The following is a 24,731-nucleotide window of genomic DNA, read 5'->3' on the forward strand; positions in this document are numbered from 1 at the left end:
AATAAATAGTAAGGTATATAGGTATTTAAATTTCTAACTTTTCAAAATATGTCCTAGAAGCTTTAAATTTTTTTTTCAAGAAAATTTTAAAAATAAATTAGGAATTTGAAAATTTAAAAAAAAAAGTTATATTTATTAAGAAAGTAGTAAGCTAGTTCTTTTAAACCACAAGCATTACCATTTGAGGCATTGGTAAAAATTGTTCAAACATTTAGGAATAAAAGTCGGAGATTGATTTTGTGGTTCAAATTAGGTTTATTTTCTACTCCTGCAAACTCAATTAAAATTAAAGATTTCAATTTGAAACTTTGTTTAAGAAGAATCTGCAAAATAAATAACTTAAAACAATAAAACAGTTAAATATTGTTCAGGATTAGCCCCTGACGGCTTTTGCGATAGCATCAGCTTTTCTCGAATGGAAAATTAGGAACACACTCATTCAAAACAACAAGCGTGTTCAACAGCCAATTGAAATCGGTTTCAATCGATTTCGATTGGTAAATTGTTGTTCACTCAGCCAATGTTGTGATCGAAACGAATCCAATTGACGTTCAATGAAGCCAATCGAAATCGATCGAAACCAATCGAAAACGATCAAGCTCAGAGGCAGGATTCGTTTCTATCGATTTCTATTACACTAACACACATGCAGTTGTTTACTGTCAAAAACAGCTGTTTCGATTTGTTTTTAATTTCTGTCGTGCAGTGCAAGTTACAGTGGAGTCAACCGGTGCAGCGTCGGTGGTGCTGTGTCAGTGGTTCTGTGCCGGGGTGGTGGTGCAGTGCTAGCAGTCTGGTGTCAGTAAAATCAGTTGCTGCATGGAGTCCGTGTTGATGTGGTCCGTCTTGGGTGGTGCGGTGCTGGTAGCATCCGTCGGTGCGGTGTCGGTGTTTCTGCGTTGGTCTCATCATTCGGTGTGCTTGCAATTTCTTCTTCTTGCTGCAGCAACTGATCAAAAAGTGTGGTGAAAGTGTTTGTCAAATATGGTAAGATGCAAAATAAATTTTAAGTTAATACCCTGAATTTTATTTCATAATATCATGATGACATTTAATATTATGTTTGTATGTGGGATAGATGCTCAAGACCATTTCCCTGGCAATTTTATCATTAATTTCCAATTTTTGAAAAGGTGTTTCTGGCTAAAAATAGGCCTGAACATGTTGGTTGTTCACCAAATTCGGATAAGCAACAACAAAACTCGATTTGTTCTGTTCGCACATCCGTCGGACTTTATCGCGGTAGACATACTGACCCTTGCTTTAAAATCGGTTCGCGATTTCGGTACGTGTATCCAACATATTATAGAAACCCATTCCTTGATGCTATGTCCCTTGGTATCTACCAAGTTTTCTGCCATTCCTTCAGCAGCTTTCTCAGCCGCTTGGCTATAGGTGAACATAATCGTCATCGTCATTCTTTTCATAGAAAAGTTCCCGATCGTCTAGATGAATTCCGGTTGCGCGATCACGACGTCGCATCTCAGCCTCAGCGTTTGCTGTCCGCAAAATTTGTGGACGAATGCTTGAAGCGCGCAGCCGAATAAAAAATGAAAACAAACTAAGCGCATTAGTATTAGTGTCTGGCTGTTCATTCAGCAGCCTGATAGAAATCGATCGAAGTCAATTGGAAAAACAGCTGATCAACTGTCAATCCATTTCAATTGATTTCGATTGAGTTCTGTTGAACACACCTAACGATACAAATAGTGGACTGTATTTTTACTTAATTAATTACAACAAAGCGGACTTCGACACAATCTAACTATGGCCTACATGGCCTCTAACTTGCCCATTCTGGCATCGCTTACACTCGCCTTAAGGGCCTCTCACACAGGCCACTCGGGCCGCTTACTTATGATCCTTACTCAAGGATGGCTGGTCGGGAAAAGAGGTCGAACCAAGGACCAACTTTGGCTCGACCCTGATAGGATCATCTTCGGTCCCGATGGTACCCGATGTTTTTGGCGCGCATAATTGCCGTTAAAGCCAGCAGCATGGCGATGCTTTTACTGGGTCCTTTTTGAAGCTTAGGGTGGTTCAACTCGTTCCAGAACAAATATGTTCTCAGTTGAATTTTAAAAAAAATAAAATCTAGAGCTCTCAAAAATCATAATTTTATTTTATAATTGTGAATTCTCCTGATTTGTGTTCAAAACGGATTCTGATTGAATAAAAACTTTTAGTTTTGAATCCATAATCAAAATTATGTAACTATGATCGCCTGTTATTTGAATCCTTGATGATTTCTCACATTGATATTTCAATCTTGATTATAAAACTTTACTTTGAGCTAAATCTGTTTTTTTTTTTTTTAAATTTTGATTCTTAATCTGAGTACTGCCTTTTGAACCTGAGTTCGAAATCTTAATTCCGAATTCAAAAATGATTTTTGAATTCCCAACCAGAAATCTCTCATTTGAGTTCTGAATTGTCGTCTTTCAATGTGAATTCTTTCTTCAGTTATTTATTCGAAATTCAACTTGTGAATCTGAAGGAAAATTGCAAATGATCAAATTGTTTCAGATTTTTCTATTCCGGATCATCATTATGAAACTTTCTCAAGATCATATTCTTAAAAATTTCAAATCTTAAAAATGGTTCGTAAATTTCAATATTTTCTTAACATAATCCGAATAGATTAGCATCGAACATAAAAGATTAAAATGCAAAACCTAAATTCGGAACAGAATTTATTCCCAATGATGATCCAAACTGAAGTTCAGTAACAATAAACAGGATACAGAATATAAACTTTCAAGATATTTTTCCCTAAGTCTAAGGGCCGTGCAAATCCAGGATATTCATTCCATAATCCGCCAATATCCAAAATTATTAAATAAAAATCATGAAGAAAAATACTTGCTTTTGTTTATCGAAATACATTCAGTAATTTTTAATCATATTTTTAGCTTTAGATAAATCGTACACATTAATTTTGATAAATTTTACTCAAAAATTTTTGATGCTAAATACATAATTTTAATGACTTAATTTAAACTTTTGTTTGATTTTGCAAAGAAAGTGCAAATATTCCGGCAAAATCAAGATGATTTGGCAAGCTTAGCCTTATCTTATTGAGACTCGATATTCGGAACTGATGCTAGAACGACAAGCTAGAAATTTTTTCGAGGTTCTGAGTCGAGATTCTTACTCTTGATCAAATATCTAGAATTGTTCTACAATACATAAAGAAGTAAGTGAAGGAGTTCTCCCGCATTTTGTGGGCCTAAGAATACCAAAATCTTGGAATTGAATTTCAAAATTTTCAATCAAATTTGAAATAAATTTGAACCGAATGATGTCTTTATTCGAAAAAAAATTAAAAAGGAAATTTCACCTCAAATTTTAATTATTCTAACTTTTCTCTTTCCAACCATTATTATTGCAATTTCCGTTGGTTTATAAATTCGCAAACCCTTTTCCCTCCCATTTTTTTGAAATTCAACTCGTTGTTGCTTTAATTCGCAGACACCAGATACCCAGACTGATCAGTGGAGCTTGAATCCATACAGCTACAAGTCGCCCAGAATCATACGCCATCTGTCGGGGCATCGTGAAACTACTGTGCTTCATCAAGAAAAAAAATTACACTTGATAATTAACAAGCCAAATGCAATCCGTCTTGATTGAATCACCTATTAGTATTTGAGATTCTATCTAAAATATTTTAATTTTCGTTTGTGTCTTCAACGTTAATTGTTTACTTTAATTTACTGTATCATAATAAGAGATGAATTTTATACAAACAATGAGTGTGGATCGATTGAGATGAAAAAAAAATACAAACGCAACGTTATAGCGGTCCTTAGTTCGAAGCCAATTAATTTTAAGATTTATTTTTGATTTTAAAATTAATTTATCCGGCTGAGTAACAGTATCAAAATTATAATGTCTGTTATAAATAATTCATTGAGTTCGGAATTGTTTGTCTTAATCTGAATGGTTGACTGCGACCTTGACCTTGAAAAACTTGAATTCTAATTTATCTTAACTGTTTCTTGGCTCGTACCTAGATGGGTTTGAGGAATTCTCGTTGGGTTGATTGGAACGTGTTTAGACAATGTAAAAAAAATTTAATAATATTTCAATGTCATGAATGTATTGATAAGATCTTTAATCCTACCTACCGCTGGAAGTGTTCGTAAAATAATGCTGGTAGTTTCACTAAAACTTATAAATTTTTGGAAAAATAACCTCAGAAACGACTTTGTTTGTCGATCGGTTATTTTTCCCTGCGTGAGAAATGTCAAAAAAACAACTGTAATGACCATTTTGGTATAATTCTGGACTGAAGTGGAAAATTAACCTTCAAAGCGACCATGTTTTTAGACTTTTTCTCCATATTAATCCGTACACGAGAGCAAGTGCGCGTGAGAAAAGTTTACTTAAAAATCTTTTATTCAAAAAAAAAGTTGAAAAACTGCATTGAATTTGAAATATTTCAAAATGTATGTTTCAAATCCATTTCTCTTTGCTTCCGAAATTTTTTCATCTTTGACATTCAACCAAATTCTTTGATTCAAAGTTTTGTTACAACCATATTTCGAAAGTAATTATAGTTTACAAAATTTATCCATTCTTCAAAAAACTATAATTTTGAATAAGGATCATTTTGTAATGTTCCTTAACCGCAGCCCAGTGAATAAGAAATAATTATATATAACTAAACTTTTATATTGATTTCAATGCTTTTCCACACCACCGAAACGAATTTTGAATGGTAAAAGAACAGTACTATCTTGATGCAAACGAAGGTCAATTTTATTTTCTTGCCGTTGCATGGAATGTCAAATATCGTATGTCTGTGTGAGTGAATTCATTTAATGTTTTGATTTCGATGTGACGAATTCACGTTTACTTTATTTTACCCATGGATAAAATCAATTACACGTGCGATATTCAAAAAATGGTTCGAAATTTAATCAAAATGCATCATCTCGAAGCCCAAAATATTGTTTCCACAACTGCCTCTTCCAGTGTTCGGTAAAAGGGCTAGTTTGATATCCAAATTTAGTTAGATATTTTGAAAAGAAGACATTTCTCGAATGTGACTGAATTATTCATAGAAAGGGTAGTTTTAGGATTTATTGGAGAAAAAAGTGAATAAAAATCTACCACAGTTTTTTTGTAGATGGGAACTTAATGGTATTTCGGTGTTGCGATTTTCATTACTATCTTCTGTTAACAAAACATTGCTTTACAGATTTTGTAAATATCACCTCTACTTTTCTTTTATTCAGTTTCTGTAAACCTCTATAAATTCGAATAGGTGAAGGGTTTTGAGAAACTCTAACTGAAACAGATTGTTCAATAAAATTTTGTAAGAATCTCGTCCATTCAACTGATTCACACATTCATATACTGCAGTGCTGCAATATACAATCAGTGGAATGTTTTTACGATGTCATTTGTCGTTTTCTCAAAAAGTCCTAGATCGTTTTACCCATAATTGGGTCGTCAAAATATTGTTCTACTCGGGAAACTTGAACTTATCCTTAACGGAGGTTTCGGGGTTAACGAAATCTTGCAGTTGAAAGTGATCTTCACAAATGAAGCCAAAGATGTCATAAAATGGTTATTTTTCAACCACAACGCAATAAGAAAGTGGAACATAAAAACCCCAAGTTTTCATTCAATTTTCATTTCTGTCGAAGTCGATGTATTTTTATAAGCTTTATGGTTGAATTCTAACCACATTTGGTTAATGCGCTCCAATTCAAAAACGGTTTTTAGTGGTTTTAGAAATATATCGTGTGATTTTTTTTTCTATCAATAGTAGGTAATCAAAAACGACCGTGTTCATCGCTAGATGGAAAAAAACAAATAGCATAATGCGAATGTGTGTGTGATACATCGAGATTTTTCCTTTTATGTATGTGGCCGTTAGTTTCACGATAACCCGTAGATAGCGCTGCGGAAAAAGCGCCAAAATTTGCCTTCAGTGGTCAGTCTGGGTATCTGGTGTCTGCGTTTAATTGGAGCAATCGACAGTTTTAAGTTTCTTTATTGAATTTCCATCTCAATTTCTATCTTAGACATGAAATTTTATTTGAAACATTTCGTGGTATAGTTTCTCTAAACATGAATATTTCTACGCAAAATAATTTTCACTTAAAAAATAAGTGACATCTGTAGTAAATTCTCGCCATACGTAATTTCATTTGAATTTTAAGTGACCGGTCAAGTGAATTACACTATGACGTTCGAGTGAAATTTATCTGAATTTCTAAGTAAGTTTCTAGTTAATTATCTCTCGCGTTTTTAAATAAAAGAACATTTATAGAACACCACTTCGATTTCAAATACTTACATTACGCTTTCGCCATAAATTTATTGGTTGGAAAATTCCATCGTAATCCCAAGGCAGATCGGTTACTGCGGATAGTGCGACTTCTAAATCTTCCCTGCTGCAAACCAGAAAATCTGTTCAGTCTAACCCACAAGATGAAACATGATAACACCTTTAAATAACTTTTTCTTACATCACGTTTAACACAAACTGCCGCCAAAATCGCCTAGTAAAGAACTGGGAAAATCCTAATTCAGCATAAGGGGATTTTTTTTTATTATCTGACGGGTTTGCGCCGGGGGTCTTCAGATTTTCCCCAAAATTGAAAATTTGGTTCATTTTTGCGACTTAAAAACACATGTATTTTTTCAGATTTCTAACATTTTTATTTTTTTAGTTAGCTTCGGTTAGATTTTTTTGTAAATAAAAAATAACCATTTTTCAATCCTACATAACTCTGTTGTTTCTCAACGGAAATTATAAAATAGCACATCAAAATGCATTGAAATTTTATCAGCTTTCCAAATAAAATAGTTGAAAAAAATTAAATAATGACCTTCAACATGAAAAGTTGTAAATAAACTTTAAATGGCGTCTAAAAGTATCATCTACACCACCGAATATTTTGCAAAACATACCATTGTATAGCTCGATTCATGATGCAACTTTCATCTGAAGACACCAAAGTGAGCCATTAACACATTGAAGAGTTATGAAAGAAATAATGACAATAAATCTCTTTTTTTGCATCGAAAACAAACAATGGTCGAACAACTGCACTCACGTATGGAGATAGCAAGCACTTCTAACAACATGGGAACAAAAGAACTTATCAAAGCAGGTAAAAAACACTATTTTTTCATCCTTTTCAGACTGCCCCTACTCGCATAACAGTCCCATATGAATTTTCGTCATTTTAGGTCAACATAAGGCTTCAACATAAAAGACTAATAAAAGAGGTTTTGTTCTAGAAATTTCGAAAAAAATATCAATTCGTGGCTGTCCTATATGAAATATACCTGAACAACAGTCCCATATGTGAAATACCACGGATTTGGTTACTTTTCAATGTTTCTTTCGGCGAAGTAGTCTTTGGTTTATTGCTTTGAATCATTTAAACATTTTTTTAACTCACTTGATGTCGAATGATGCACATTAGTTTTCGAAGGCAGGTCTGACTTTCTTAGGAATGACTTCCCGAGCGAAAAACTATCGGATGCAATCAAAAATCGTAAAAAGATTCAACTTATAATGTGGAATTCATGAATTTTTTTTTGCAAAAGTATGTTTCTTTTTCTGACAATTGCATTTAGAAGTTCAAAAATGATCAAATTCTTGTCTTAGAAAGAAGCTTGGTGAGAAAAATATATTTTGTATGGGACTGTTATGCTAGTAGATTCGAAAAAGGTTTCAAATATGGTCGATTAACAGTCCCATAATGAATAAAAATGGTGCTCTCGACCTTACCAATAACCCAATTTTGAAAATTTCAGGTCTAACGATTTATTATGACAACCTAGAAACGATTTTCGTTTATGCTGAAACTGGTGGTCACAATTTAAAAATATATTCCAAAACAGAAAAAGCTGATTGTCTCGCTTGCTTATTTTTGTATATGGAACTGTTATTAGGTAGATTGTTGCAGCTCAACTGACTTCATGTTATATCCAAAAATCTAATAACGTATTCGTTTATACCCAGTTTTGCACCAGGTCACAACAAGTTATGCACATTTTACTGTCATTTTTAGAAGATTATGCGCTAAGTTTTTCCCCAGATTTGATTTAAAATGGACGGTGGAACACTGAAAACTCGTTTGTGAGCGATCGAGGTAGCAAAACACTGACGACGAATTATGTTCGTTCTAGTATGGTAAACCTCAAAACTGGGCGAATGTAGAAAACGAATACGGTAAAAGTATCATATTTTCATCATTTTACAGCCTGGGCTGGCCATACTGAGCTCTTTGATTATTTCTACAACATTTGTGCCACTTTCTCATACTTTTTTGATCAATGGGAAAGCATTTTGGTGTCCAGTGCTTAGCTCTCGATATGAAAACTATGTAAAGCACGTCTATATTCACACTTTTGTGATCCCAAACACAGGGACTGAACCTTCTACGATTGGCATTGATTATGCTTCACAATGATCTTTGATCGAAAAATTAATAAGTTATATAGTATATGACCAGGTTGTAAAAGCAACATTCCCATTATTAGTTATATCACATAAACAATACGATACTCAAAATTTTGGTTAAAATTTAAAGTCAGTTTTGCTGCAAACACTCTACAAAGCACGAAAAAGTAGTGTTTTTTACCTGCTTTGGTAAGTTCTTTTGTTTCCATGTTGTTAGAAGTGCTTGCTATCTCCATATATGAGTGCAGTTGTTCGACCATTGTTTGTAATCGATGCAAAAAAAGAGATTTATTGTCATTATTTCTTTCATAACTCTTCAAGGTGTTAATGGCCCACTTTGGTGTCTTCAGATGAAAGTTGCATCATGAATCGAGTTATATAATGGTATTTTTTGCAAAATATTCGGTGGTGCAGACGGTACTTTTAGACGCCATTTAAAGTTTATTTACAACTTTTCATGTTGAAGGTCATTATTCAATTTTTTCCAACTATACTATTTGGAAAGCTGATAAAATTTCAATGCATTTTGATGTGCTATTTTATAATTTCCGTTGAGAAACAACAGAGTTATGTAGCTTTGAAAAATGGTTATTTTTTATTTACAAAAAAATCTAACCGAAGCTAACTCAAAAAATAAAAATGTTAGAAATCTGAAAAAATACATGTGTTTTTAAGTCGCAAAAATGAACCAAATTTTCAATTTTGGGGAAAATTTCGAAGACCCCCGGCGCAAATTGTCAGATAATAAAAAAAAATCCCCATAAGCTTTAAACGCTGTTCTTTAGAATTTGCCATTTGAACTCTGAAAATAAACACAATCACAACCCGACATTAACTTGAAATTCAAGTGATGGAGAAGTGAATATTTTTTCTCACTTCAAATTCAAGTGACGACTGAAGTGAATGTGGTGAATTCACTTGAAATTTCGGTGGCTGCCAAGTGAAATGTATATGTCGCACTTGAATGGAAGAAAATCACTGGATCCTTGTTTTTAAGTGAAAAATCATGTGTATTTTAAGAGTGAATTTAGGTTCAGTGTATGTTTTTAATTTTATCTTTTTCCAGATTCAATTCGTTGAGATTTTAAAGTCTTGTGTTGTTTCTTCAAATACTGAAGTTCAGTTTCTTTGTTTTTCTGAATTTGAGAACTCAGGGTCTTTGATTAAGATACTAAACTCATTTTGATTCCTTATCTGACGTTTTTCAGTGATAACTGATTCTGTGTTTTAAACATTTTATTTCTATACTGATTTTTTTCAATCGATTATTTTTGCACTTATACCCCTTTGGCTTTGAGGACATCTAATGAAACGTTTGTCACATTTAGAATAACAGTTTTATATTCGGGTGACGGGTGTATTTCCTGGGAGGCCCTGTCACCTCAAAAAGGTGTGATGCTCTCTCACGCAAGTTAGCCGCTCAGTTTAGCCACACGTTGCAAATCTTGGAGTTCTACCTATTTATTTTCTCACTTCGAGAATTTCTTTGCGCCCGGTAAGTAAAGCAACCAAAATTAGCGTGGCGACGAACGTGTTAAGGCATTAATTCCACGCTCATTAAAAGTTGAGACAAATGATTCACATTCCATTCTGAACGTTATTGTTTCTTCCGTCTGAATCCATTCTCTAAACCATAACAAATCTCAAGAGTTCAATTGTGCCCTAATTTCGAAACAGCTCTCGTCGTCATGTGTCATTGAGAAGAGATTGAGAAATTTCGCAGATTCTATTGAGCAAGAAGGTACAGACAGTGATCAGAAAATTTGCGATGGTGGAGATGAATTACCTTCTAAATCTAACCATATTAGATAAATATCAGCATGATGGCGTTTGGTATAGTGGAAGAAGTGGCTACGAATCAAGCAATCCCTCACTTACTTAGAATGGTTTGCGCCTAAGCCACCACACTTCAAGTGCCCGTCAATTGATTTGATCAACCGCACCGACTAATTTAATTTGCACAAAAGCTTACCGGTCACTCGTCGTGGTTTACCGTTCCAGGGTGTGAACATACAACTCGTTGATTCTACAATATTGTTACTGTAGTTGGACCTATTTGAACTTACTTATGGACTAAAGATAACTCATGACAACAAATAATTATATGATGTTTACTAATGATTTACTCGTCACCTTCTCGGCAGGTTTCATCATCGGCTTCGTCAACACCTTGTGGCTGTTCATGGGGCTGCGGGTGATCATCGGATTCGCCTCGATGTCGGTAACCGTAGTGAGTTTTGTGCTGGTGGTGGAACTCGTTAGTGGAAAATACCGGACCGTTATCGGTATTCTCAACATTCTTCCGGTGGCAATTTCCTACATCCTGGCGGCCGGCATTGCGTACTTCGCTCAAGACTGGCGAACGATGCAATTTGTCATCACTATACCGGGAGCGTTGCTCCTGTCGATGTGGTACTGGCTGCCGGAATCACCCCGATGGCTGCTGGCCAAGGGACGCACCGAGGAGCTGAAATCCATCATCGATCGGGCGGCAGAAACCAACGGGTTCCGGTTGCCGCTGGGATATGAGAAGACCCTAACCTCGCCGGAAGCCGTCGACTGCAAAGAGATTGTATCGGTGCTGGATCTGTTCCGGATGAAGTTCCTGAGGACCACTCTGGTGATGTTGACCGTGTGGTTCGGTATTGTGCTCATCTATTTTGGAATTACTCTGCATTTGAGTAACCTCGGTGGGGACATCTACCTCAATACTGTAAGTATTCTTACTAATTATTGCATGGACAAAACATCTAAATAAAATTCAAAAACGGGTTGTTTCTATTATAATATGAATAACAAAATAACAATTGCTTTGCTATATAGCTTTAAATTAGCTCGAATCAAGTAAAGGCATAATTTGGAAGCATCTTCTTAACAAGGTGAAAAATTCACAAAGAATCATTTACTTTACATCTGATCCTGAGTAAAAAATATTCATAATAACTGAAGTATTTAGATGAAAAAATTGCTCGAAATTAGCTAAATCCCAAGTAACAATTTTAGCTTTATTATGGTCAACACAGCTTCGTTAGAGCTATAACATTAATCTTCATAAAATGATAAAGCGCCTTCTATACATCACCAGAACTCCAATAAATCTGGCTATTTGGTCCTGTTCCAGAAACGTCATCATGACTATTTTGGTAACAAGTGCTATTATAAAGCTATTAGCAATTTTTGTTTTTTTTTTCGATTCCGTGAGTTCCCCGGGATTTTTTATTTTTTCCAGCAATTATGATGGTTGATGAATGCTGATTTCATTATTGAGATATGATCAGTTAAAATTAATAGTAAAAAAAGGTTTTTTTAACCATATTATGAGCATCATTTCTACTGCCAGTCAATATTGTTAGTAAAATGTTCAGTAGTATCTCAAATAAATGCGCCTCGTTAAATCTTTAGAATAAGGAAATGTTAGTGAAATGTTTATCTTAAAAAAAAATTACAAATATTTCGCGGAAAACATTTTTTTTAATAAATATGATGGTTAAACATGACATAATCACATCGCAAACATAATGAGATTGTGCCCTTCGATTTTCCAACCAACATCAATTCAATGTTTTATAGCTGTATTATGGTCTGAAACGTTTTTAAGTTTTATAGTAGTTTAATGAGAGCAACGCAAAAAGTTAAAATTTGACGTTTCCCTAGCAAGCCAACCAATTACACGCTTAAGATGAGCTCCTCATTTCTGAGTTGTTAATCATTAGTACAGTAAATGAGGACAGACTTTTTAAACGAAATAAATGAGGGATGGGTTGCGAATGTCCGGTGGAATGATACCATGAGTTGAAGTCGAATTTTGTTGTCTGATGCCATCTTGAAATTTATGATGGTGGCTTCCGCTTAACTTTAAATTGTTGTAAATGATTTAAAATCGCATACAACCTCCACAATATGTGTATTGGGTGAAAGGGCTAAAGTAAAAGAAGACGAATTTTCCTATCTGACGCCATTTTAGAGATGAATAACACGATAGTGTTAAAATCCCAGACAAATAAACAAACAAAAATTTCTGACGCCATCTTGAAATTAAAGATGGCGGCTTTCGCACAACCTTAAAATACAGTAAATGTTAAAATCCAAAATGGCGTCTTCTGCTTCAGTTTAAAATGCTGTTAATCACTGAAAAAACCCTACAGTTGAACTGAAACCCCTACAGTTTGCGTAGTTGGAAAACGGGCTAAACTAGAAGAAATTGAATTTTATTATCTGGCGCCATCTTGAAATCCAATATGGCGGTTTTCAATCAACATGAAATGCTGTGAATGACTGAAAATCACACGAAACGCCACAATAGAAGCTGAAGAAGCTGAATTTGAAAGTTCAAAATGCTATTAATCACTGAAAATTGAATAAAATTCCCACAATATTGGTATTGATAGAAAGGATTCAACTAGAAGAAGTCGAATCTCACTGTCTGATGCCATTTTAAAATCCAAATGGCTGCTTTCGCTGTGCTTTAAAATTCTGTAAACCAGTGGTGAGCAACCTTTTGAAGCAATGGATCACTTTTAATTTGATTTTTTTTCGGTGGGCCGCATTTAAACAAGATTTAGGTAATAATAGTTTGCAGAGCTTTACGTAATTTTTTATAACGACAAATTTTGGACAAAACAAAACTGAAAAAGGATAAATTACTTGCATAATTAATTTTTTAAATTTGGGGTTGATTATACCAGCAAAATTTGAATAGGTTAAGCACTAAATAGTGATCATTTTTCAATGTCTGAAATGTTTTAATTGATTTGAAATGTTTAGCGAATATTTCTTCTATTCAAAAAAGAAACATCCTTAACTTCTCTTTTATTTATTTCTTAAAAATGAAAAGTTTGGAAGTCTTCCAATGGTTCATAAAAAGATTTGAACAGTTTTCTGAAAAAAAATCCTTTTATGTTCGAAACAGTGCGATGGTAGTTTTCGTCATTACTTCCATTTGAAAGTTTCATGGAATTAACCATCGCAATTTTTTTCCGTGCCCAGTTTCAAAAAGATTTTTTACATTTTATTTAAATTTTATCGGGAAACCATTTTTTTCTTAAAACGGTGATTTTTTTATTCGAAGTTCCGTATCATTGCGTTGAGATGATGAGCAAAGTTTAAAAACCATGATAAATTCACAATTTCACTAATTTTGAACCAAATTTGTCAATGTTACAGTTTACATTTTTGATTTTAGAACATTTTTACAGATTTCATAAATTTTATTAATTTAATTCAGGTACCTCTGGGATAAGCTTTCTAAAGCTGAATCATGAAAATTTTATGACTTTGGTAATGTGGATTGCTTATTTGAAGTAAAATCTCTCAATTAATTCGATGTTTGGCATGTTTTGCCTATGAAATTTCTGAAAAAAGGCATCACACTGAACACAAAATGGCAATATCTGATTCCTTGATTGAATGAAGGGTAGTAAATTGATTAAAATCAACTTTTGGTTTAACAATTTAAAAATTTCTACACGCCATATCACCGAAACTAGAAGTGAAAGACGAAACCTGTGAAATGTTTTGAATTCAGGACGCCAAAATCTTACAATATCAGTTATTAAAACATAAGTAACAAAAATGCTGTTCCCCTGTGTAATCGAAACAAACTTTTTGGGTTGAATCTCAAGATTACAGATATTGTATAGTAAATTGCTTGGATTTAAGACTTATGCGAGAATCCAATTTGACAGAAAAAATCCCGCACCATCTAATACCATCAGATTCTTCATATAAACTATCATGTGGCAAAAGTGGAGAAGGAAGTATATGAAAAAAGAACCAACTTCAGAGTTCGGTTACTTCAAATTATTTCTATCAAAAAAATAAACACTGACCTTTAAAATGCTGTAAATGAGCGAAACACTCATTAAAATTTCATAAGATTTTCAGTGATTATTGACCGGACCGTGATTACCGTTTACTAATCGAGATTTGTAAATCCCGTTGCAGCTTATAGCTATCTAAATAGATTGCGATAATGTTTAATTTCTTATGGAATGATTATCATCTGTGTAGATTTAGATTTAGCATACCACAATTATCAACAAAAGATTTGCAAAGGAAATGAATTATGTTTTAGTATGATGCCTTAGATCTAATTACTTGCAGGGGTCGATGATGAGCTTAAAGGATTTCGGTCTTCACTTTAGCCTGTATCCAACTCGTTTCCAATAAGAATTCCAGCTGATTTTGGCCTGCAATATGTTTCCAATTGGACAGTTGCTAATTCCCCTTTTTCCCCTTTCGTCTTGCTAGTTGTGTGCCAACACAGACTTTTCCTGGCTATGCACACCAAAACTCTCACTCTTCTCACGCCCACCTTCTCTTGATGGTGTTGGGTTGATTTCTCCCGCACGATGTGTAAATAGCCGATAGCACACAAACTTTATCCTCGGGTGAGTACACCAATCTTCTCTCGCTAGATGCGAATTTGGCCTACGCCACGCACACTTTATGCTGGAGCTTGAGGTGTAACGCTATCCCGTGTGAAGCACTCAGAATCAAAACAACCCTAAATCGACTTTGCCAGGGCAGCAAAATCAAGTTCAGCTTGCTTTCTTAATTTTGGGGTGTTGTCGATGCACCAAAATCAAAGTTCGTAGCTCGAACTGACCACCCCAAAATAATTTCCCTTTGTTTTCTGAAAGGTTGTGTTTATTCCCCAACGAGTCAGTCGTATCGAAAAAAAATTGGTAAGTAGATTTCAATATGATGTTCTCACGGTCCTCGTGCGTAATTTATTCTATTTTTATCTTAGTTTTTCAGACGTTTTCAATCGAATGCAACCTCCTCCAAAGCAGACCTGAATGCTTTGTGCTTAAAAACCGCCTCCGGGCGATGCAAAGGAAGGAAAATGGAACCGGAAGAAGCGAATGGTGGATTTGCATTTTATTTCGCTAAAGACGGAAACTGCGGTAGACACTACGCTGGATGGTTCCAAGGTGGGAGTGCTGTTCAATCTGTGTCAATCTCCGAAAGATAGCAAAATAGAAATATTCAAGACATGTTTCCTTCCTGATGTAGTGATCATCACAATAAGTGCATCGTAAAGGGCAGATCTGACTACATATTTGATTTTGAAAAGAATTGTAATTCTATTATCAGTTCTATCGTTTATACGATGGCAGTAGCTAAGAGTCGGTGGGTTCTAACCTTTGTTGATGTGCTCCGAGAACGAAACAGATAATGTTCTTTAAGTTATATTATAATATCGGTACCACTGCCGAGATCATTACAAACAATTGTTTAAAGTTTTTTTTAATGAAATAAATTTTATTTTATGGATACCAAATGGTCTTTTTCAAATATTTCTAATCCCTTTTGATAGGTGGGTCATGAAATAAAAATATCCCAAAAAAAATCCCAGCCAAATGGCATGCCCCGAAATTAAGTTGCGAGAATGACGTTTATTCTCAAGTTTGGGAAAACCCCCTCAAACTCATTTTTGTCGGGAGCCAGTTTCATCCGATTTTGCGGCATTTCAACTTGGTTTTGGGTTGTGATGGCCTAGAGTGAGCCAAAGCAATTGCGTCACGCGCCCCAAGAATAATCACCAAAAGCTGCTTTCTCAAATCCGATACTTCCGATGTCGTTATTTAACGAAAGTGCACTACCGAACCAAATCACTTTTGATCTTCCTTGAACGAATTCACTTGGTTTGATCGCTAACCGATACACCGATATTGCCGCACGATACTGGCCAGTAACCGAAACACGAACGACGGACTATTTGGCTTATTATCTCAACCTTGTTCACTCCACTCCTGTCCACGACGCAGCGGGTACTTTGTGTTAGAGAAGTCGACGGAGGTTCCGGCACCTATACGAAAACCCTGAACACAGAAATATGTAAGTGTGTGGTTCTGAACGATATGATGTTATGTTACCCCTACGAGCGTTTCCAATAGCGCTAAGCTGTCCGTAACAGTATCGCTTGTTGTTATGGGATTCTACTGCATGGGATGGTCAACGTACTTTCTTTACCGTGATCTAAGATGAAATTGCATCGGCTTTTATAGGGTGTTTCATAATAATAAAATTCCATGCCTGATTGTTACCTTTTTGTCTACAATTGTGAACTTGGCTAATTTGGTCTCGTATCCACTGCTTTCAGAGTAGATGAATGCCACGTTTTTTCTTTCCAATCGGAATTCTGATGATAATTTCAGCGGCGTGCAGGCACGTGGATTGTTGGTGTTCCTGAACTTCGTCGCTTGGTGACTTTACTTCTGACTTTCGGTAGCTTGTGGTTAAATAATAAACTTTCGGACCTCACGTTTGATAGATACTTGATCACTCCTTGACTTTCTTGATCGAATGACTTGCGGAAATACTCATGCGATCTTCTTTATTTCCAAGTTTCTTGTTTGGCTTGTCTGTCAAGTTTTCTGAAATTGTTATGACGTGCACTTGCAGTACAGGCAAGACACGATTTTTGGACGTGAACAATGTATGCGGATTCGAGCACTTGATTTTATTCAGCCGACTTTTTAATAAATATTGAACGGTAATATGATATACAGTATTTTCAAGTTAAGCGACAGCCATCATCGTGGATTTCAAGATACCGTCAGAATACCAAATTCGACTTCTTAGACGAATATTGTGGGGATTCATTTTTGCTGATCCAACCCTCTTCCTTACTACAACAACCCTTTCAGAGTTTTTCAAAACAAGCTTTTGAAGATAACTGGAATGACAGATTTATGGTTGATCCTTAAAAGTATCTTACTAACAATCCTTCCTTCATCCCTCTTTGACTACTAGGACGTGGCCGGCGCCGTTATTGATCTTTTTTTATAAGGGAGAACATGAGTTTTGTGCATTGAGAATGAGTTGCTAATCCCAAGCTGCATTCTTTTGGCCCTTGTACAAAATTCATGGCCTCGATCAATCACGGAGTAGCAACCATTGGCGATGTGGAACTCGTTCTACTTAGCCACGCCAGCGATCATAAAATTCGAAATGCATTGAATGATTTGATACAATATAATATTATATTTTTATTGAAACCATGAGAAAATGGTGGTATTTTTTAAGACTATTTAGAGCATTTCGGGCTTAATGATTTAAGGTGAATATGAGTAGTCAAACAAGCTTAGCTAAGAATATTGTGGGGTTTCATTTAATTTTCAATGATTTTTCAGCATTTTAAACTCAAGCGCAAGCCACCAATCCGAATTCTTCTTGTCTTCGCCGAAAAAAGTTTGTACGTCTCGGTGGTCGAGTGGTTAGCGTGCCGGTAATCGCTGGCCCGCTGATGACATGGGTTCGATTCCCATCTCGGTACTGGGTGTTTAATGTTAATCTTAAGTTGTTCATGTCATTTATTCAGTCTGAAGAGCGTAAATCGGCTAAGACGGTGTAGGTCTTTGTAAGTCATTTCACCCAATACCCATATTATGGGAGTTCAAGCAGTAACCAAAAATATGCAGGTTTGAAAAGAACAAAAATCGAAATAGTGTCAGATAGCTAAATTCGACTTGTACTAGTTGAGCCTTTTCACCCAATACCCACAATGTGGAGTTTTCATGAAATTTTCCTTGACTCATAGCATTTTTAAAGTTAATCGGAAGCTGATATCTTGGATTTCAAGAAAGCGTCAGATTGCAAAATTCGACATCTACTCGTTGAGCCCTTTCAACTTATACCCATATTCCGGAAGCTTCATGCGATTTTGAGTTACTTACAGTACTTTAAAGTTGAGCGGATGTCGCCATATTTGATTTCAAGATGTCGTCAACCAACGAAATTCGTCTAGCCCTTTCACTCAAGGTACATATTGTGGATGTTTCATGAGATTTTCAGTAATTTACAGCTATGAAAAAAGAAGCGGAATCCGCTATCTTGGATTAATAATGGCGTCAGGCAACAAATTTTTCCTCCTACTAGTAGGGCTATTTTACCCAATACTCATATTGTAGAGATATTCATACCACTTCCAGTAATTTGAAGTACACGAACCTGTGTTACTTGGGATGTACGTACCTTACACGTACACAAGGCTGGTTTCAACATCTAATTGTACAAACGGATCTTGAACATTGTGTGTTTTGGACCACAAAAAATTGAGCTGAGCACAATTTCAGCTCAATTGGACTTGAATTAAGGGTGACTCGAAGCGCTCAAAGTTCACTAGAGGGGAGATCAAAAGAAATTCTGAAAATTAAAATTATAATAATAAATATTTTTTGTAATTTTTGTAATTATTGTAACTCTTGTAATTTTCGTAATTTTTGTAATTTTTGTAATTATTGTAACTCTTGTAATTTTTGTAATTTTTGTAATTTTTGTAATTTTTGTAATTTTTGTAATTTTTGTAATTTTTGTAATTTTTGTAATTTTTGTAATTTTTGTAATTTTTGTAATTTTTGTAATTTTTGTAATTTTTGTAATTTTTGGAATTTTTGTAATTTTTGTAATTTTTGTAATTTTTGCAATTTTTGTAATTTTTGTAATTTTTGTAATTTTTGTAATTTTTGTAATTTTTGTAATTTTTGTAATTTTTGTAATTTTTGTAATTTTTGTAATTTTTGTAATTTTTGTAATTTTTGTAATTTTTGTAATTTTTGTAATTTTTGTAATTTTTGTAATTTTTGTAATTTTTGTATTTTTTGTAATTTTTGTAATTTTTGTAATTTTTGTAATTTTTGTAATTTTTGTAATTTTTGTAATTTTTGTAATATTTGTAATTTTTGTAACTCTTGTAATTTTTGTAACTCTTGTAATTTTTGTAATTTTTGTAATTTTTGTTATTTTTGTAATTTTTGTAATTTTTGTAATTTTTGTAATTTTTGTAATTTTTGTAATTTTTGTAATTTTTGTAATTTTTGTAATTTTTGTAATTTTTGTAATTTTTGTAATTTTTGTAATTTTTGTAATTTTTGTAATTTTTGTAATTTTTGTAATTTTTGTAATTTTTGTAATTTTTGTAATTTTTGTAATTTTTGTAATTTTTGTAATTTTTGTAATTTTTGTAATTTTTGTAATTTTTGTAATTTTTGTAATTATTGTAATTTTTGTAATTTTTGTAATTTTTGTAGTTTTTGTAATTTTTGTAATTTTTGTAATTTTTGTAATTTTTGTAATTTTTGTAATTTTTGTAATTTTTGTAATTTTTGTAATTTTTGTAATTTTTGTAATTTTTGTAATTTTTGTAATTTTTGTAATTTTTGTAATTTTTGTAATTTTTGTAATTTTTGTAATTTTTGTAATTTTTGTAATTTTTGTAATTTTTATGAATTTGGTAATTTTTGTAATTTTTTTAATTATTGTTATTTTTGTCATTTTCGTCTATATTGTAATAAAAGTAATTTATATAGATTTGTAAGTGTCGTAAATTAAACTTACAATTTCTAAATGATTTAGATGAGCAAACTCCAGGAAATAGGAAAAGACGTTAAACCACCAAATATTTAGGAAAGGGAGGCCTTATTAATTTAGTGATACGGTATGATAAAACACTAGACAGCTTATCATCCGATCAGCAATAAATTAAGTTCTATATGTATATATAAAATGATTCAGATGACATCCAATCCATGCAATACGTTTGAACCAATAATTCAATTATATGCACGATGTGATTAGAATTTATAAGCGCGACACGTGACTTGAATCAATTTATTAAAAAACTGAAAGAATTTGGAGCTGTTTTCTTATATTTGAAACATCAATAAAATTTCAGCTTACAACTTTCAGACAATGTAATTACAAGCTTGTATCGAAATTTCAAATCTTTTAAAACTTTCTCCTTCATGATCCAGACTAACATTGCATCGATAGCTGAAAGTTTCCCTTCAACCAGCAGCCATAATTTGTTTCACATTTAACGCTCCAGTAGTCCCCCTAATCCATTCCCTAATTAAATATGCTTATCACATCTAATCGCACCTGATCGAAGAATAATTGGCAGAACTGGTTGTCTATCACAACAGCACTCCTAAAACTAACCTTAGATATATGTACGTAGATACAACTTTTCAACTGTTTCGAACCTTTGCCAATGCTGCTGACTGGGGCATAACTCAATAAGTAATCGTCTCTTTCTCACCTTCCCTTTTTTCCATCCTTCCATTCTTGGTTCCAGATCCTGGCCGGGACGGTGGAATCGATCGCAATCTGCCTGAGCATCTTGGTGGTGCTGAAGCTCGGATTACGTGTTAATTTATTCCTGTACATGGTCGTTGCCGGCATCTCCTGCATCGTGATGAATTTCGTCCCGGATGGCAACCTCTGGGCGATTATCGGGCTGGCCATGATAGGTGAGTATCACGAATTTTTTCTAGATTTTATTAGTTTTTTTCCTATGAGGTTGTTCTTCTCAGATTGTTCCCATAAAAAGTTGCTTAGAGAAAGATGAAAGGTTTAAGGCGAGAAGAAAGTCTTAACTTTGTTCTGTCCTGGAATGAAAACAACTTTCAAATCAAGGAGTAAGCTATCGTGTCACGTCCATAAATAACGTGGAATATGTAGAAAAATCTAGATGTCAACATTCAACTATAGTCTGGCTTCTTTCATAACAATTCGGTAATCTGCTAGTACTCTCAAGCTAAAAAGTAACAAGTGGTGGCTCCAGAGAGTTGTCTTTTTCTATCAAGATTCGTACTAAAATTGAAGAGACCGCTAAAGATAAAAAGCAATGCTCCAGCATCTGAAGTAGAGAAAGAAAAACCCCTTTCAAAAAGAGATAAAACAAAACCGTGTAGGTGGCAACTTTTCCTCCCATCTATCCATCCATCGGATCAGCTGAACAAACGTGATTTACCTTTTCACTGTTCGAGCGAGATTCGTGGGACAAACGTGACACTGCCTTCCATCCTAATTAATTAAATAATTACGTAACCCGGTCGTCGTTATCGTACGGGGGTTTAGCTACCTGAGATAGATAGAAAAAATGGCAAAAAAATCTCTGTCAAGTGAATAAGTTTGAGGTTTTTTTTGTAGGGTTTCACTTACTCTATTTGTCAGTGTCCTTTCGAGAACCTGAAAGTAGTTATACGAAGACAGTACTGAGAGTGAGATTAAAGAAAGGCTACATGATTGAAAATTTCTTTGAACTAGTCCATTTTGGAACACCTGACAAAATACATAAAATTCTCAGGGTAAATATTCACATTTTTTACTTTTCCATCGTTTCTAGTGAAATGTGCCGTGGGAGCTTGTAATGCAATCATTCCCACCTTCACTGCCTTCCAATATCCGACCACGATGCGAAATCTAGGAGTGGGTGCCGGAAACTTCGCTGCAGGAATAGCGCTCATCATCGTACCGTACCTGTGGCTGCTGGTAAGTTTCATGAATTTGCAAGTTTTTATATTTATATCCAGATAGTGGTAGAATTCGTGCCAAAAAAGATTTAATTCAATTTTTTTAAGCAGCCATTCGGCAGGTTTACTACAAAAACACGTTGTTTTTTAATTATTTCTAAGATAAATAATATAAGAACGAAAAATACGAATAAAGTAGGGGTTGTTTTATTTTTTGTTTTACATACACCTTTGGCTCTAAGGACCTCCTAATTAAACTTTTTTTTAAATAAAATTTGCATAATAGTTATGTTTGAGTAAGAACATTTAGAGATTTGAAAAAGTTAAGACGCATAGCTAATTCAATCAAAATGGCTGGTGATGAAAATTTTAACGATGGAGAATCCTTAGAAAAAAAATTATCAAATAAAATAAAGCAAACGATTATAAAAACAAAAAAATCAACGAGTTTGGCTCCTTAAAACCTAATCCTATGAGCCATTTCAAATAAATCAGTTACAAAAAAATGTCCTTCACCCCAAAAATGTATGAAATACACCGTTATGGTCTTAAAACAAACTAACTGGTCTAATAACAAACAAAACTAACGGTTATTAATTATCTTCATATGGAAGCTTCGAGGCGTTTCTTTTGTTTTATTTTTTCGATGCTTAGACTAGCAAAAAAAAAACTTTATTAAGGTTTCCAGATTGCCCGGTTTTACTTGTGCGGATATTTGATACAAAATTTAGGAAAATTCCGACTCTCTCCGGTTGCCTGGATTTCGTTGAAAAAGGATTTTGACCAGATTTATTCTCATTTTTGTAGATCAAATAAAACAAATTCAAATTGAATTGTTATTATGTTTGATTTTTCGTCCAAAAACGAAGTTTTTTGAGCAAATTTTTAACAAAATGATCATGACCGGTTATTCAAGGCCCAAAATACGATTTTAAATCTTCTGAAATGTCAAAAAAATCGAGTGTTTTTTTCTTGATTTTTTTTTCAATAAATCCGAGGTTTTGACTGAATTTGCACGAATTTAGCCCTAATTTATCGTTGACAATTTTAGAACTAAATGCCCGAATTCACCCGGTCCAGATATGTATGTCCGTGAAAATATGCAGGAAACCTTACCCTATAGCTAAGGGCTACTCACGTATGAAAATAATTTTTACCTGTTTTTTTTCATCAACTTTGATGTGTAAAAATAAAGGTTTCAATAGCGTGATTATTTCTCTTCTTTATTAAACGTCATATACGTCATTCTCTTACGTAAGCCTCTTCAGCTTGAGCGATTGGATATTCTATGATAGTGAGTTCCTTCATGGAATTGTTTCAAGTAAATGATACCCATCTGATGTTGTTCGTCGAAAAAATATTCCAGGCATCCACCCTGATAATAACCTGGAACATTCGAGTACGCAGTATCGCCCGAAGATCGTCCTGGATCAGTTTTTTTTCTTTTTTATAGGAATTTAATCCATTAAGGTCATTCTTCCTCGCTTGATAAGTTATCAATTTTCTATTTATTCTCAAAAAATCGCTAACTTTAAGCTACTTAATTCAGAGTGACGGTTACTCAGTTGTCGTCAATGGATCTGATAGATTGAATTGATGGATTTGTTGATTTGATGAATAACGAAATTCGAAATATTGTGCTTACACCTTTATTTAAAAAAAATCCATATAAACTTATTGACTTTTGTTTTCGTCCGTTGGGTTTCGTCATCCGGACCGGGACCCATTATACCGTACTAGATTAAGCTATGGCAAATATGTTTGGACCATCATCGCAGCTATTGACCGCCTGGGTTCATGATTTTTGGTAATTCCTGCAGATCTTTTCCTTGGACTTTTCTGACGACATATTAATTTGCACCACTTCGGAAAATGTTTTCTTTTGAACTTTGGCACAGTACCCTGTTATATGAATAAAATTGAATTGATATCTAGAAACACTAATTTTGAAGGTAATAATAAATATTTCCAATGTAAATTTTCCAGTTTTTGTGGCACGCAAACAAACGAAGTCCGACCGCCTCGCAAAAATTGAATAACATTTTCTCAGTTATCGCCTTCAAGCGCTCGAGTTCTCTGAGTGTTGAATTTTCTGACGTCTGAGTAATCGTTCCACCAATTTTAGAGTCCATTAGGATCAGCTATCGGCTGCTTCATACATGTGGCGACGGCTGAGTAAAAGGTAGCCGGGCTCTAGGTATTTCAAATTTAGCGAAAACATGCGTTTAGTGAATAATAATAAAGTTTAAATAAAGTAATAAAAAGTTTAGCTTAGGGTTACCATACGTACTCTTTTAAGAGTACATGTACTCTTTTTCGATCGAAATATGGGCGTACTCTTCTTTTTGTGAAATACCAAATGTACTCTTTTTTTTGTTGGAAGACATTTGATCAGAAAAACCCACGTATTTCTTCCATTTTATGAAGGTGTTTTACATCTTATGCAAAAACTACGAAAGGAATACAGCTTACAGCAAATTACTTACTCGTTCTAAAATCATGCATATTAAGTCATTATAAACAGTGAGCGCAATAAGCGCCTTTGAGTATGCAAGCAGTAATCAATATGCACAAAATTTAGGTATAGTACAAGAATATTTAAAAAGAAAATTTATAATTGTCATGTAAGTCACATTACTTCCGAGACATTAACAGTTTTGGATTGAATTGAAATATCTCGGTGCACGAAATATATACAGTAGAACCCTGCTTATCCGAGCTACTATTTTCGTTCGAAATCCATGAAAAAATGTGTTTTATCGCGATATATTGTTAAAGGATTAAATCTTGAGGAAAAATGTCCTTAATGGGTTAAATTAAAAAAAAAAGGTATTCAATTGACATTTTTGGCAAGTTCAACATCTAAACTTGCCAGAAACGCCAGGTAAATAGAAAAATAAAATCCATGTATTCAAGAACCGAGTTATGCACCCGAATGATATGCAAAACACTAACAAAAGGATTGGGTTTATCAATGTATTTCGTTTAATCCGAGGTTTCACTTATCCGAGAAGCCCCCCCTCCCCCCCCCCCCC

At 34.1% G+C, this 24,731-nt stretch overlaps 1 protein-coding gene across 1 annotated transcript in view; it reads left to right on the top strand.

The window, feature by feature from the left end:
* The window catches only part of LOC129756261 (organic cation transporter protein), a 124,257-nt gene that overhangs the window by 84,270 nt on the left and 15,256 nt on the right, over positions 1 to 24,731 (top strand). Inside the window, exons 3-5 of the mRNA XM_055753070.1 lie at positions 10,579 to 11,147; positions 20,517 to 20,691; positions 21,570 to 21,715. Coding sequence (XP_055609045.1) covers positions 10,579 to 11,147; positions 20,517 to 20,691; positions 21,570 to 21,715 — 890 coding nt within the window. The remainder of the gene's footprint in view (positions 1 to 10,578; positions 11,148 to 20,516; positions 20,692 to 21,569; positions 21,716 to 24,731) is intronic.

The sequence above is a fragment of the Uranotaenia lowii genome, chromosome 3 (assembly GCF_029784155.1).
Source record: "Uranotaenia lowii strain MFRU-FL chromosome 3, ASM2978415v1, whole genome shotgun sequence".
Classification (NCBI taxonomy): domain Eukaryota; kingdom Metazoa; phylum Arthropoda; class Insecta; order Diptera; family Culicidae; genus Uranotaenia; species Uranotaenia lowii.